This window comes from Heloderma suspectum, chromosome 2 (assembly GCF_057233095.1).
Source record: "Heloderma suspectum isolate Gila_16-S chromosome 2, 16-S_ref, whole genome shotgun sequence".
NCBI classification, from domain to species: Eukaryota; Metazoa; Chordata; class Lepidosauria; order Squamata; family Helodermatidae; genus Heloderma; species Heloderma suspectum.
The window spans coordinates 41,304,668-41,319,967 of NC_139459.1; the positions used below are offsets into that span (position 1 = coordinate 41,304,668).

General features: G+C 44.5%; 1 protein-coding gene across 3 annotated transcripts in view; it reads left to right on the plus strand.

Annotated features, from left to right (window-relative positions):
- KIF2A (kinesin family member 2A) overlaps positions 1–15,300 on the plus strand; it is a 71,477-nt gene that overhangs the window by 20,154 nt on the left and 36,023 nt on the right. For 2 of the 3 annotated variants that reach the window (XM_084833312.1, XM_084833311.1), the window contains exons 2-6: positions 1,257–1,351; positions 7,599–7,715; positions 9,701–9,755; positions 13,220–13,342; positions 14,985–15,085. In XM_084833312.1, coding sequence (XP_084689438.1) covers positions 1,257–1,351; positions 7,599–7,715; positions 9,701–9,755; positions 13,220–13,342; positions 14,985–15,085 — 491 coding nt within the window. The remainder of the gene's footprint in view (positions 1–1,256; positions 1,352–7,598; positions 7,716–9,700; positions 9,756–13,219; positions 13,343–14,984; positions 15,086–15,300) is intronic. The other variant, XM_084833310.1, reaches the window with a different exon arrangement.

Sequence of the window (15,300 nt, forward strand, 5' to 3'; positions counted from 1 at the left end):
AAACATGATTAATTTTATGAGCAAACCAAGTAATACATAGCATATCTTAGGTTTCTCGTTTATGTCTGACCAGAGGGAATTTCAGCAATTAGTCTCTGAAACATCTAAATCATCCTAGAAGCCAGAATTGCCAGTGTGGTATAGTATTGAGAGTGCTGAACTGGGAGCCGGGAGATCCGGGTTCTAGTCCCCACTCGGCCATGGAAGCTCACTGGATGACTTTGGGCCAGTCACAGACTCTCAGCCCAGCCCACCTCACAGGGTTGTTGTTGTGAGGATAAAATGGAGGAGGAAGACTATGTATGCTGCCTTGGGTTCCTTAAGAAGGAAAAGAGGCGGGATATAAATGTAATAAATAAGTAATAAATAAGAAGCAGGAACAACTGGAGGCAGAGGAAGACAAGTCCAGAAACACAAGATTCTGTAGAACAAAACCCAAACTGTCAAGAATGTACATTTTCTTCCATATTATGATATGGTGACTCTATTCACATGTTGGGAAACTGACATGACTTGGAACATCCCAAAATGTTTATCAGTAAAAGATACATTGCATCAATAATTTTAATAAGAAATGGAAGAAGTAACTGTGCTGAGAATCTTACAGAGAGGATTAAAAAACCTTTTCCCCCGTGGCTTCATTATTTCTAGACATTTTACATTTCTAGTCTTTCTGTAAATGTCTTCTTATTACATAGCTTTTAGAAATAACTTGGGGGGTGGAGAGTAAAGGCTTGGTAATAATATATAAACACCTTGTCTTAAACTCTAAAAGAAAATATTTCATAATCCAAAGCTGCTCAAGTTTTTGGAAAAAAAACCCAAAACAGTCCTTGGAAAAAACCTGGAAAAAATCTGTTCTCTTCCTCGGGTTTTTCCAGAATTTCCCCAGGCCTTCACATCTCTAGGGGTTGTACCCCCTGCCTTCCAGGAAGAACAAAATGGAAAAGGCGACACCAGCCTGGCCCCAGCCACAGGCTAAAGAAGGAGCAGCTGAAGGGACCTTGCTCTCCCTCCCCCTGACAGAAAGAACACTCAGCTCTAACCGCCTAATGCTCTGGCACCAGAGAGGTCAAGAGAAGCATGTTCTGTCCCCATCCATCTGCCAGGGGAGGAAGGACTGCCAGATTGTGTGGGTTTGGGGTATGTGTGTGTATGTGGGAAAGAGAGAGAGAGGTGTGTGTGTGTGTGTTATTAAAATCTTTTGTAAGTCTCCTTGAGTATCGTTTGATCTTAAATGAATGTTTGTCTTCCAGGCCGAATACATGAAGCTATGGTAACATCTCTAAATGAGGATAATGAAAGTGTTACTGTTGAATGGATTGAAAATGGTGATACTAAAGGAAAAGAGGTACAATTTAATCATTTTAATTATTTAAAAGATGTTGTGTTTAAATATTTTGTTCTATACAATCTAATAGGCAATAATATTTTAATATTTTATATTGTATTTTATGGTTTTATGTTTGTACGCCACTGAGAGAACAATGTTATTGGGCAGTCATATAAATGTCATAAGGGTGCAAGCCTATGGGAATAGTTGGCCGCCTCTGAATTTGGAGGCGACTGACTATCCAGTGCAGAGTGGGTGGAGCTTGGAGGGGATCTTCTCCTCTATGCTCCGGCTGCCCTGCATTTGCGGGTAGACAGACAATTTCAGATATCTAGTCAGGGCACCTTGGAGTGGGCGGGGGGGGGGCAGGGAGGCCGGACGGCACATAGGAAGCATTGTAATCGCGTTTCCGCTGTCCCCTCTCTGCCCCCAGGAATGCCCCCTTTTTGGCCACCATGCTGCTCTTAGGAGTGTGGAGCTGGGGACGAACCGCACCGCCTGCGAGGCAGTGGGGGAGGGGGAGGGGAATTGTTTTCTGGGAACTGATCTTGGAGCACTGGCTCCAGGCTCAGTTCCCAGAAAATGAAAAATGCTTTGGCCGTCTGGACGCTGTCTAGTGGCCACAGGATTGTGCCCTAAATAAATAAATAGGCATTTAAAATGTAATATAAAGGTCTAAGCCTTAAGATTTTGAACATGCATGGTGGAGCAAAGGCCAATAGATTGGGATACCACACCACATGGAAAGATATCTCAAATACACATTTCATGTACAGTGATTGCTTTATTTATTTATTGTATTAGGTTTATTAGCTGTCCATCTGGCCAGCTACCCGGCCACTCTGGGCGGTGTACAATACTGCTTCTGATCTCTTCAAGTCCCAACTTATTAGAATAATGAATTATCTTTAGGGAATTCATGATTCTATGAAGTACAGCAGTGCTTCATAAAAAGGCTACAAATTTGTATATAGAAATTATATAATGTGAAGTAAATGCATCATGTAAATGCATGTATTACGGAGACCTGGCTGGCTGAGGCTGCTGCTCCAACTCTTGTGGCCATGTGTCCAGCCGGATTTTTGTACGCACAGGAGCCAAGGGCTGGGGATCGGGGGGAGGGAGTGGCTGTTATCTACCAAGAGTCCTTGGTCTTCACCAGACTCCCTCTCTGGGAGACCAAGGTTGCTGAATGCATGTACTGGAGGTTGGGCCCAAAGGGCAATCTGGGGATTCTGCTCGTGTACCGCCCACCCCACTGCACGACTGACTCCCTGGCCGAGGTACTTGAGGTGGTCTCTGATGTGCGTGTGCAGTCCCCTAACTTATTGGTGTTGGGGGACTTCAATGTATATTCAGAGGCCATCCTCACAGGGGTACCTCGGGACTTCATGGAAACCATGGCTTCCTGGGAGCTGCACCCTATTCCAACTGGGCCCACCCATGTAGCCGGTCATGCGCTAGACCTTGTGTTTGTTTCTGGAGAAGCGGGGAGTGATCTGGAAGTTGGGGGTATATCCACCACCCCCTTGTCATGGTCAAATCACTATCTAGTGACGTTGGACTTCTTGGTTCCACAACCTCTCTGCCGGGGTGGAGGACCTATTAAAATGGTCTGCCCCAGGCATCTTACGGATCCTAATGGATTCCTGAACGCGCTTGCGGATTCTCTGGAGCATGCAAACGGCCACTCGGTCGAGACCCTGGTGGGTGGGTGGAATGCTGCAATCACTGGAGTGTTAGATCGGGTGGCTGTGAAACGCCCTCTCCCCCTGAACAGGGCTCGGACTGCACCATGGTTCAATCCACGGTTACGAACTCTGAAACAGGAGGTGAGACGGCTAGAGCGCCAGTGGCGGAAGTCTCGCTCCGAAGATGATCAGACACGGGCTAGAGCTGTATCTTCAGCCTATCACATGGTGGTGAAGGCAGCAAAAAGGGAATATTATGCTGCCTCTGTCACGTCTGCAGAGTGCTGTCCCAGGAGGCTGTTCCAAGTGGTCCGGAGCCTGGTTGGTCCAGTTGCTCTGGAACTGCTGGAGCATTCTAAGGCCTCCTGTGAGGCCTTCGCAAGGCACTTTGCGTATAAAATTGATCGGATTAGGGGTGTTATTCCATGCATTGTGGATACAGTTAGCGAGCAAGAGGCGGTCTGTGGCAAACCGGTTTTGTGGGATAGGTTCCAGCTTCTTCCTTCTGATGAAGTGGACAAGGTGCTTTCATCTGTAAGGCCGACCACCTGCTTACTTGATCCCTGCCCATCTTGGCTCATTATGAGCTGCAGAGAGAGGCTGGGTGAGGGGATCAGGTTGGTGGTGAACGCCTCCCTTGAGGAGGGAGTGATGCCATCAGCTGTCAAGGAGGCAGTGATAATACCGCTTTTTAAAAAGCCCTCCTGGAAGAAGCCAGTTATCTAGATCCATTTTATTCGGGCTTCAGGCCTGGGCATGGAACAGAAACGGTCTTGGTCGCCTTGGTGGATGATATGAGGAGGGCTCTGGAGAGGGGCAAATGCTCCTTCCTTGTTTTCCTCGATCTCTCAGCGGCTTTTGATACCGTTGACCACGGTATCCTCCTGGACCGTCTGGAGGGGTTGGGCATTGGAGACACTGTATTATGGTGGTTCTAGTCCTTCCTCTCCAGCAGGTACCAGAGGGTAGCACTGGGAGAGGAGGTTTTGGACCCGTGGCCACTCACTTGTGGGGTGCCACAGGTTTCCATCCTCTCCCCGATTCTATTTAACATCTATGTGAAGCCGCTGGGGTCTATCATCAGGAGGTTTGGGGTGTGGTGTCATCAATATGCGGATGACACGCAGCTCTACCTCTTGTTTAAATCTTCACCAAGGTTAGCTGAAGAATCCCTGTCCAAGTTTCTGGAGACGGTGAGTGGCTGGATGGGGAGGAATAAGCTGAAGCTGAACCCTGACAAGACCGAGGTACTTTTGGTGGGAGACAAGAGTAGGTTGGGGGATGGTGACCTGGTGTTGAATGGGGTATGGCTACCCTTGAAAGACCAGGTCTGCAGCCTGGGGGCCATTTTAGACTCCCAGCTGTCCATGGAGGCTCAGGTGTCAGCTGTGAGCCGGACAGTGCTGTACCAACTCCATCTGTAACGACGGCTGCGCCCCTACCTTCCCGACTATCTGCTCCCATCAGTAGTACATGCCCTGGTCTCCTCTCATCTAGACTACTGTAATGCGCTATATGTGGGGTTACTCTTGAAGATGGTTCGGAAGCTGCAGCTGGTACAGAATGCGGCGGCTCGCCTGATTAAAGGCAGCTGCCGGTGTGATCACATAACTCCAGTGCTGAAGGAGTTGCACTGGTTACCAGTTGTTTTCTGGGCCAAATTCAAGGTGTTGGTTTTGACCTTTAAAGCTCTATATGGTTCCGGCCCAGCCTATCTCAAGGAGCACCTCCAGCAACACCAGACAGGCTACTTAACAAGATCAGCCTCAGATGGCCTTCTCTCTGTTCCATCAGCCAGGACAGCTAGACTGGTGGGGACGAGGGAGAGAGCCTTCTCTGTGGTAGCCCCCACCCTGTGGAACTCCCTCCCTAGGGAACTCCGCCATGCCCCCTCTTTAATGAGCTTCCGCCACGCATTAAAAACATGGTTGTTCAGGCAGGCATTTGGGGTGGGTTAGGGTATTTTTAGAAATATGATGTTTTAATGTAAAATTTTATTGTTTTAAAAGTGTTTGTATTGATATACATTGCCCAGCATGGCCGGGTGACCAGCCAGATGGGCGATTAAGAAATTAGATAGACAGATAGACAGATAGATAGACAGATAGGTAGACAGATAGATATTTAGGTAGTCAAAATCAGTGGTCTTGACTGTTTTTCAGTAGAAACCACTTTGGTAAAACAAAACAACAACAACAAAAGTTACATTAAGTTACACATTAAGTTACTCCTGAAGTTAACACAGAATAATCAAATGCAAAACGTACTTTAACTGGATGCGAAAGGGTGGAGAAAGCTGATTTAATGTATCCCCCACCCTGACCACAAATACCTTTAGAGAGTTTCCATTAATAACATCCTTGTAGTTTGTTTGAACATCCCATAATTCAAATACAACTCGGGAAGCAACATCATATTAAGAACATAAGAAGAGCTGTGCTGGATCAGACCAAAGCCCTTCCTAGTCCAGCATTCTGTTCCCACAGTGGCCAACCAGATGCCTAATGTTCCTGCCTCTGTACAACTCTGGACAGCCTTCAGTAAAACACCAAAACAAATCAGATTTTCCTGCACATCTGCTTTTATCAGCTTATAACTATTAAAACAAATTAATTTATAAAACCAGCCTTCTCTAGGAACACATACTGACCTATGTTTTGCCAAACCATCAGAGGCATAAACCCCTCTATAATTACAAAAATAAAAACAAAACCATCCTAGCCTTCTTATTGTGCCCAACCAAGGCTAAAATGTAAGATGTAAAGTACATGTACTCTGAAGCCCATTAAGGCAAGCCCCAGCTGACTCCCTCAAAATGAAAAGGGGGGAATGTAAAAACACAACAACAGAGCTCTGGAAGGCAACATGCCCCTCTCCCGCCACTTGTTGTGCCTCGTCCCCCAAATGAGTATCCACCTTCTTTCCCACTTGCAAGTGGGTCAGTCACAAGTGATCCACTAGGGTTGCAATCCTATGCACACTTATTTGGGAGTAAGGCTCATTGAACTCAGTGGGACTTCTGAGTAGACATGCATAGGCTTGTGCTTTAGTGGTGTTTTAAGGAAAAGGGAGGGAGGCTGTGAAGATTCTAATCTAGGGTCTCTTACACCAAACTCTGCATGTGAAGAGGGTGGGTGGGGAAGAATTGCAACTAAGCATGGTCCTGGGTATTGAGAATGGAGAGGGACACACACAGTTCTTCACACTGCACCGGCTTTCTCTCAGGAGCAGGGCAGCCGGGAGCAGAGGAGGCTGCTCAGTAACTGGCCTGTGAGACAGGCAGTGCAGGAGGCAGTGGTTGAAACAAAGACGCTGAGCAAAAGACTAGCAGCAGCATCGCTAAGGACTGCGGCGAGCGATGCCTGAAGCACTGTGGCTGATGGGACAGGAAGGTACTCTGTCAAATCGAGCAAGGAGGAAGAGAGGTGGGGGGGAAGAGAGGGGTCACACTTGGAGTCTGCAAGCCGTCAATGGCCCATGGGCCTTGCAGAGAATATCATGGGTCTAAATAATACACTAGTTCTTGCTCTGTTCAACTATGCTTTTTATGCTTTTTTAGCAACAGAAGGAAGAAAGAGTTAAAATGCCATAATCAGCTGAAGATTCAAGAAGTATCTTGACATATGACCCTAAACTAGCTGTTACCATGCTTGCTTGGGAAACATGTTTCTTGAAAGTCTGAAACCTACTTTTTTGTGTCTGGGGAATAAGCCCTTCTGGAACATGAATGAACAGGGGTAGTTCAGTTCTAGTGTTAGGGGCAGGTCAGGCTGCTGCTAGCCCGCTAGAGCTGGCCCAGAAATTGGCATGTTTACCAAAATACACAGGATCACAGTTTGCATAACTTTAGGACATTTACCTAGGTAGCTGATTGATTGCCCTTATAAAGTACTTGGGGGAGAGAAACAGAAATGAGACCAGACCTTTCCTAGAAAACAAGTGTTTTATTAAGAAAGTAAAACAAAAGGCAATTTATGAGTTAACTGTTGAAGGCCACCCCAGACCAAAGGCTAGAGGGGAAATGAGAAGTGACACTGCAGCAAGCCAAAGGCAGGTGCATGGTGATGCATTGGTGTCTAGGGGAAAATGGGCAGCTTTAAGAGGTGTAAGTTGGAAAGAGAAATAGAGAGAGAGAGGAAGTTATACCTTTCCTTCCTTACATCCTGTCTAAAAACACAGGAAGTGAGAACACTTAGGGCCAGGGTGAACCTGATAATGCAGCAGAAAGAGCAGGTTTTCTTCAGCCATGGCAAGGCTTTACCAGGGGGCAGGGACAAAGATCAGGGTTTAGTGAGTCCAAAAGTTCCCAGGCCACAGGGACACTCCATTTTCCAGTTCAATAGAAGGTGTCAGTGGGAACTGCAAATACGCGTTGTCCTAACTTGTTAGACTTTGCCAGTTAATTTTTTCAGACAAAATGGAGACTTTTGAGCTAAGATGATAATGTGGAGACCCAAAATGGAGGTGAGCTAATGCTCTCTGGCAACAAAACCATGTGAGCCTGTTCGTTTAAAATAAAAAAATAGGAAATATTTACTTGTTTGCCACGAACAATCTATTTTCCTTGTATGCAGATTGACTTGGAGAGTATATTTTCACTTAACCCAGACCTTGCTCCTGAAGATGATGATCCCAGCCCAGAGACCCCACCACCTCCGACACCTTCTGCTAAAGTAAACAAAATTGTGAAGGTTGGTGATACATAATGCAATGCTATTTGATTGAAGTTGCCATCATTCATTTTGCCAGTTGGTATGTGATCTGTATTTTAGAATTCTAGGTTTAGCAGGTTTAAAGTTTTCTGATTTTTAAAAGAATGATAAGTATCATAGGCAGTGCACAGACAATGAGTTCTTTATTGACTGTTACTGACAAGGCATTTGATAGAGCGAAGTTGGATAATTGCAACCCTTTATAAATTTTGGTTATGGAGAGTCATTTGTTTTTTTCTTGGATCTATTAGGGCGCAATCCTACACATGTTTAGACTAGGGATGTCACAGGAGTCCAGTTGGGGCTCGAGCTTGGTGATTTCTCACTGACTCAGCCCCCCAGACACCAGTCCGCTGATCCCTATGTTTGCCCGACTCAGCAGGTATTGAGTTGGGCAAGCACAGGGATCCCAGCTTGTCCACAAGCTGTCATTTTGCATAAAAATGGCAGCTAAGCAATTGATGGAAATTGCCATTTGCATCAATTGGCAGCTGTAAATAGCTCCATTGACAGAACATTGCAGGCATAAATGATCTAATTAGACCATTTATGCCTGTAATTTTGCATAAATGGAGCTATTTACAGCTGCCATTTTACGCAAATGGCGATTTCTGTCAATAGCCAAACTGCCATTTTTATGCAAAATGTTGGCTCGGGGGATGGGGGAACGCTGCTTGCTGGGCACCCGTGGATGGTCCTGTGGCTTGTGTAGCATGGCAGACAGGGTTAGGCAGCCAACAGGGGTCCGGCGAGTGGCAGGCAAGGCAGACTCCAGTTAGTTCACCCATGCCTAGATCAGACAGAAAAAAGGCCTACAACTCCCAGCATACCCCAGCCAGCCATGCACTGGATTCCACCGTAAGTCAGAATACAACAGCTAAACTTTCAACAAATGGTTATGTATCAGAAGAGATACCCTTGATTAGGGTAACCTGACAGGTGTCTTTTGCCCCCCAGAATTACTGTCTTTAGTAAGACCATCGCAATCTCAGTAATGAGAGTAACAGTATTGTTGGTGTTGAAGTTGGACAATAGCAAGTAAAATTTTCTTTCTATGCAACCAATGGTACATTGTCAGGAGATTCAGTGTTTTTTTTTGTAGTAAATGTAAGGATTAAACTACACGTAATACTAAATGCCTCCTAAAGTTAACTGAAACTTTTAGAAGTGGCTATGGGCACCTGATCAGGCTCAGGGAAGCAAGGGGGGGGGGGGGAGTTCAGCCCTCCCCCTAGTGGTCCTAAGAACAACTGGAGTTTCCCTTATGATGGTAATAGCAGCTTTGGGGAGAGGGGTGCCAAGACTGCAGTAAAGGGGGCAGGGTTAGACTCTCCCACTATCCTGAGTCTGATTTAGACCCCTGCAGCTGCTATTTGCATTTCTAAAAAGATTTATGCAACTTAAACAGATGTATTTACTGTGGTGTGTAGTTGCTCCTAATGCAGACCAAAGTTAACTTCTGCATTAAATCTAGAGCAAATTTTTGTATTGAATATGTCATTTTTCCATATGCAGCTGCACCATAAATTTATATGAGTTCAATATTATAGTGGCTGTTTTCTTTTCAGTCTCTTTTCTAATAACCCTTGGCATGGAATTTGCCCTTTTCACTTCTGCTACATACTAAATTGTTGTTAGATTGACAACCTGATCCACATAAACTGTGAAGGGGTCTGAAGTTACAATTTTTTCATTTACTTACATTGAACTTCATTTGTCATTTTGTTACCCATTTGCCCAGTTTGAAGGGATCCTCTTGCAGGCAAGCTATACATCCTTAGAAAATGTAGTATAGACTTACTTTTTTTCTTGGGGAAGGGTATAGGGGCCTTCTAAAATGTTGAATTTTGATGACTTGCTCTTCCTCTTTAATTGCTGAACGGCTACTAAATCTCAAGACTACTTTGTCTGAAAAAATGTCAGTGGAGGGGATAACAAATTATAGAGTGTCTGTCTTTCTCTAGAATCGAAGGACCGTGGCTCCTTCTAAAGTCGAAGCTCCTGCTAGAGACAACAGAGGTAAGTTGGTCAGTTTATTTTCCATTTGGAAATACAAAAACTAAGATGTTCTTGACTTCATGCTAGAGCGGTATGAGAATAAGGGCCATTCTTTGTCTCCTGTGCAATCTCACAATTGGATGTTGTGCCTGTATAGTGAGCCCTTCGAACATTTTAGAGCTCTTCACTAGAGAGGGAAGCACTTCCACCCCTTCCACCAATCAGAGGAACAGCCTATCTGTGCTGTTTCAATGAGCAAAGCAAGTGCTTTTTTTCCTCAGTCATCTTCTGACCACCACAGTAGCAGCATTGTTGACAGTCCTTGAGATCTTCTCTTGAGTGACTGTTTTCGTACAGCCTGAGACTCCTGTGTTACTCTGTTGTTTAGTCTACTTAGTCTATGTTTGTGTTTTATCTTCATGGCAAGATTGTTTTTCACTGATTGTTCACATGCCTGCAGGGAAGTGTCTTTTAAAAAAATGTTGTAACTCTTTTAACCTGCTGTTAAAAACCGACACCACTGCTCCCAATATTGGTGCCACTATGATTTCTGATGCTTCTGCCCTGCTTATGAAAGCCAACCATGCCATTAAGTTGAGTTTGAAGAGGCCTCAAAAATAAGCTCAAGGATTGGACTGCTCTTCTTTAGCCCTGCCTTCAGATGAATTGGAAAGAAGAAAAGAAAAAACATGTTGAAGGGTGATCACTGTTGCCTAATCTGGTATCCTGACATGGGCAGTGGTGTTGGATCATATGGAGGTGTATCTTGCTGTCCTACTGCCATCACAGTGGTTGCCCAGATGTCAAGTGCAAAATGGTGCTCCATACCTAGATCATACTTAGGTGGTTAGACAGCATCTTGTGCTGACCCTGTATTGTGTTACCAGGTTTCACCAGGTACCTGTATTATGTTACCCTCTGCTTAGGGTATACAGGTCCTTTGATTCACCTCAGAAGGGGAAGTGCTGTCAAAGGCTATTCCCATTCTACCCACAGATATTTGCCCACATAGGTACCCTGATATTCCTCTGCCATACAGTCTGCTCTTGCAACATAGAGACTACCTTGCCCACACATCTTGGGCAGGTACTTCAAATTGGATATCTCCAAGTTGATAGGAAGATAGGTAATCGCTTACTCCACCAAGACCATGCTTCTATGACAGAGATATTTGGGCCAGAGTTGGTGGTGTAAACACAGCTTATGATGAAGAACCGTTATGGACAACAACTGCCTCTAGATTTCCTTGTAGGAGTAGATAAACAATCTCTTAAGCCACCGCTCTGTCCCATCCTATGCAGTAGCTTCATGGAGTGTACTGCCTACTGTATTCCAACTGTAATGAAGTTTTGGATACTTGTGGGAGTGATTTCCTGTGTTTCTTCTGTACTTCCTGCTTGGCTGCTCTCAGAACCCACTTTACACCCATTTCAATTCCAGTGTTGCCTTTCTCATCTTCCCTAGATTGTAGCTTTGGTGGCAGGAGTAGGAACAAGCTCTACCAACTCATAAGTCAGCTGCCACCTGGTAGAGTTTGCTACAAATCTCTCCCCGATGCTCATTTGCTATTATTGGTACAACATACCACACTATCAGTGCATTTAGTATCACATCATGCATCTCTGCTTGACACCTGCTCTTCTGTAGACTTCAGAAGATTACTGTTGTTCCACTACAGAGAATGATAGAACTTTAGAGCCTTTACCAGATCATGCTGTAGGTGTGGGTGATGTTAAATATGCATTGAGTACTGAGGACCATAGTCAAAGCAAATGTCATAGATGGCACAATCACTTGGGCAGGAAACTCAACAGCCAACCCCTCCACTTAAGGGCCCCTGTAGTCCAACTTTTCTCTTCCAACATCAGTGTTCTAGTTGCTTTCCTGATGTTCTCAGCATTGATACATGCGGTCAAGGATCCCCAGTACAGACTCTTGACTGTCCCTTCAACAGCTTGTAGACTGGATAACACGTACAAAGTGTGAGGGGAGCATTTCTCATTTTTCTTTAAGCATCCCACACTCGCAGCTCAAGAAACAACCCCATTTACCATTTACTGATAAAGGAGTAGGAAGCTTGATGTCGTATCTGGGAAATTCTGTTGTTCAGCTGCCCTTGCCTTTCACATCTCAAACAAGTTGAGATATCTCAAAGTTGTATCGTGAACTACCAGTATTTCCTAAGGGAGATTCACTATTTGTCAGTACTCTATTCTGAATCTATGTAATGTCAATATCACCCCCAAACATTTGGGAAGGTGTTTCTTATTGACATGTTCTTGTGCTTTGATCACTCCGCATTGTTTCCTTCAGCTTTGCTTCAGTGGATCATAAAGAGGCCAATTTCCACATACAGTTTGTCCATAGCATCACAGCTTCTTCTCTTTTGCTTTCAGGGATCACTGTTCTCAATACCATGTTCTCCACTATGTCCTTTATGGCACTGAGAGCCTTGACAAAGTGCAAACATTGGAGTGGTCACCTGTACAGTAGCAGGAAAGTGTTTGCCCTACCCAGAGGAGCAGGTGCTGAAAGGCTGTTTTCCTACTTCATGAGAGGGGTGAAGATGCTACTTTTTAGATGAGATCTCTAGAAGGTTCAGAGGATGCTCTGTTCAGGTGCAGAACCTAATTGTGTGACTGCACAGATGACCACTTGAAGAACAATAGTTATAGATAAGCAACCTCTCATTTCATCCTTTCTGAGTTATTTTTGCTTCTTATTTGCAGACTTGCAGTCCAATTGCCTGGACTGGCTACCACAGGCAATTGCCCAAGATAGCTAAACCTTAATAATCTTTGAGCAGTTTGAGCAGCACAAGGGGTTTTGAGGGAGGGATCTGCTATAGGTCTGGGTTGGAAATTTCTGTGCAGTGCATCCCTGCCCCTGAATCTTTCATTGCTCTCCCACACCAATCAGATTTGGTAAAATGCTCCTCTGCTCCACTTCTTTGGCTGATCAGCCCCTGTATCAGTATGAATATATTGGAATAGGGTGTGGGACTCCTTTTATAATTTGCATGCATGTGTAATACCTGTGCTGATGTACAGATAATGGGGCCCAACTAGTTTATCAGAGAAGCTAATGGAACATGTGAGCAACCTCCTACCACCAACCCTTCTCAGTGACACTCAAACATTTTTTTTTCTGGTGCAACCTGTTCTGGTAGTTTGGACTGTCACAAACGGAGACTCCCTTGAATAGCTCAGCTGTCCGTGAACCTAAGTCTACCTGCACTGGTGTGCCAGCCATATTGAGGCAAGAGTTCTAATAACACTTTATCTAGGTTTAATTCTAATACTGGTTTGTCTCATAGCATATATTTGTCTCCAAAATGTGCTTTTCTAGTTTCTCTTAGCTGTAAATTGGCTCTGTTTTAGACAATATTGTGGTAATTAACAAACCATTTGTTGAGAAACAATGAGTGTTCCTTCTTTTCTATTTGGGCAAGGTTTCTTAGTTGTTGTTTTTTTTTTTTTTTGCAGTGGTTGGTTCTGCGCGTGCACGGCCTACTCAACTTCCTGAACAGTCTTCCTCTACACAACAGAATGGTAGTGTTTCAGATATATCTCCAGTTCAAGCTGCAAAAAAGGAATTTGGACCCCCTTGTATGTAAATCATGTATCAAGGATTCATTCATTTTAGGCATTACATGTACACTCTCTTGGACAATTATATAATTCATAAGTAGTGCTTTGTCTGTACCAATGTTATGTCTCCTTCAAGAAATCACAGTGTGATTGTTCTTCCATAGTCTTGTTGGTAAGAGAATATTAGTAACAGTTTAGTTTTTCTAAGATAATAGACTGAGATCGAAAATTGACCAGACCTTTTATTAGGTCAAACCAAGAGAATAATGTGCATAAGTCAGTGCCTGTTCTGTGTTGTCAGTTTTCACTGTCCATATCCCTTAAATTGTGCCTGAGGTATGGAGTGGGGCAGCTTGGGAGAGCAAGAACTACACTGAGACACTCGGTGGGTTAAAATTGGCCACATCCTTATCGGCTACAGCTTACAGAGAATTCAGTGTGGCTTAAAGCAAGGATTCAGCTTTCTAACAGCCCAACTGCTGTCAGACCCATTACCCAGCCCACATACTCTGAAAAATATTAAGGGGTCGAAGGCATGCTCATGCCAGCTATGATGTGAACTGATACCTTGGCCATTCCTGCCAACTTGGGGTGAAGCAGGCATGCCAGCCCCTGAGCTGGGCTGGAGCTTGAAGTGTGAAGTGCCATCCCAAAACACTTTAAGAGGGTCCTGCAATGGGAAGTGGGGAACCCCACCCACATAACCTGCCAAAGCTGGCCAGAACAGTTGTGATGAAAACAGAGAATGTCACAACAGAATAAGCAACTAGTACTATTGCTGTAGGGAGGCAAAGCCTCTGCTTTGCTATGCCAGTTATGATTGCAGATAACATTCCTTCCCAGACCTGTCAGCTGGCAACTGATGTGTCCATGGTAAGGTAACTGATGGACACTGTAAGATGAGAGTAGGCGAAGAAGGCACTGGCTAGGGTCTGATTTGACCTCTTGATTTGACCTCTTGTCCAGGATCTGACCAGAAGAAAGAGATTCTCTCTCTCGCCCATGCCAAAGTCCTGCTGGGGGACAGTCCAGCATAACTGATTGGTTGCCAGGAAGTTCATGTAACGTGATCCGGCTGAGCAGTAACCAGATTGCATTCCACCTGGCCATGCCAGCAGTACATCACCATGCTCTCCAGCAACCCCCTACCCTGCTATAGCACAAAATGAGAGCCCTAGTAACTGGGGTTCCAGGGCTCTGGCCTGGTTCGCGCGGTCACTGGGTGGTTAACAAGCCACAGTGGCTTGTTAACCATGCTGTGTGTGCTAGTCGTGTGCTGGCTGATTTGAATAATTACCTTCACTGGGCCTGGCTTCCCATGTTGTCCAAACCCAGCGAAGGTGGCTTGTTGGAATGATTAACAAACCACACAGAACCCATGGCCTGTTGTAGGGTTGTGGGGTGGTTTGTTAACCACTCCAGCAAGCCACCCTCACCAGGTTTGGACAATATGAGAAGCTGTGGCGGCAGCTTGGATCAGCAACCTAGCAGCTGTGGTGAGCACACAAACCAGGTCACTGTGTTGTAAGTCTACAGTCAAATTGTAGCAGTTAAACTCTGTTTATGTTCATCTACTTAGGGAGTTAGTATAGACAACTATCAGTTTTACTGATAAAAGGTTTTACAATTTGAAATATGTATATTACTTTTTTTCTTTTAGCTCGTAGAAAATCAAATTGTGTAAAAGAAGTTGAAAAATTGCAAGAAAAACGTGAGAAACGAAGATTACAACAGCAGGAACTTAGAGAGAAACGAGCTCAGGTTTGTTTGTTTTTAATTGACGTTTACATTTTTATTAATAATTTTTATATCTTTCTGGCAGTTTACTTCAACTAATGCTGAATTTCCTGACTTGGTGGTAGGTCTTAGGATGATAGAGATAAAAACATTACCATGTTTTTGTTATAAGGATGTCATGTTTGAGAATGTGACATTTACAGTACAATCCTATACATATCTACTTGGAAATAAATACC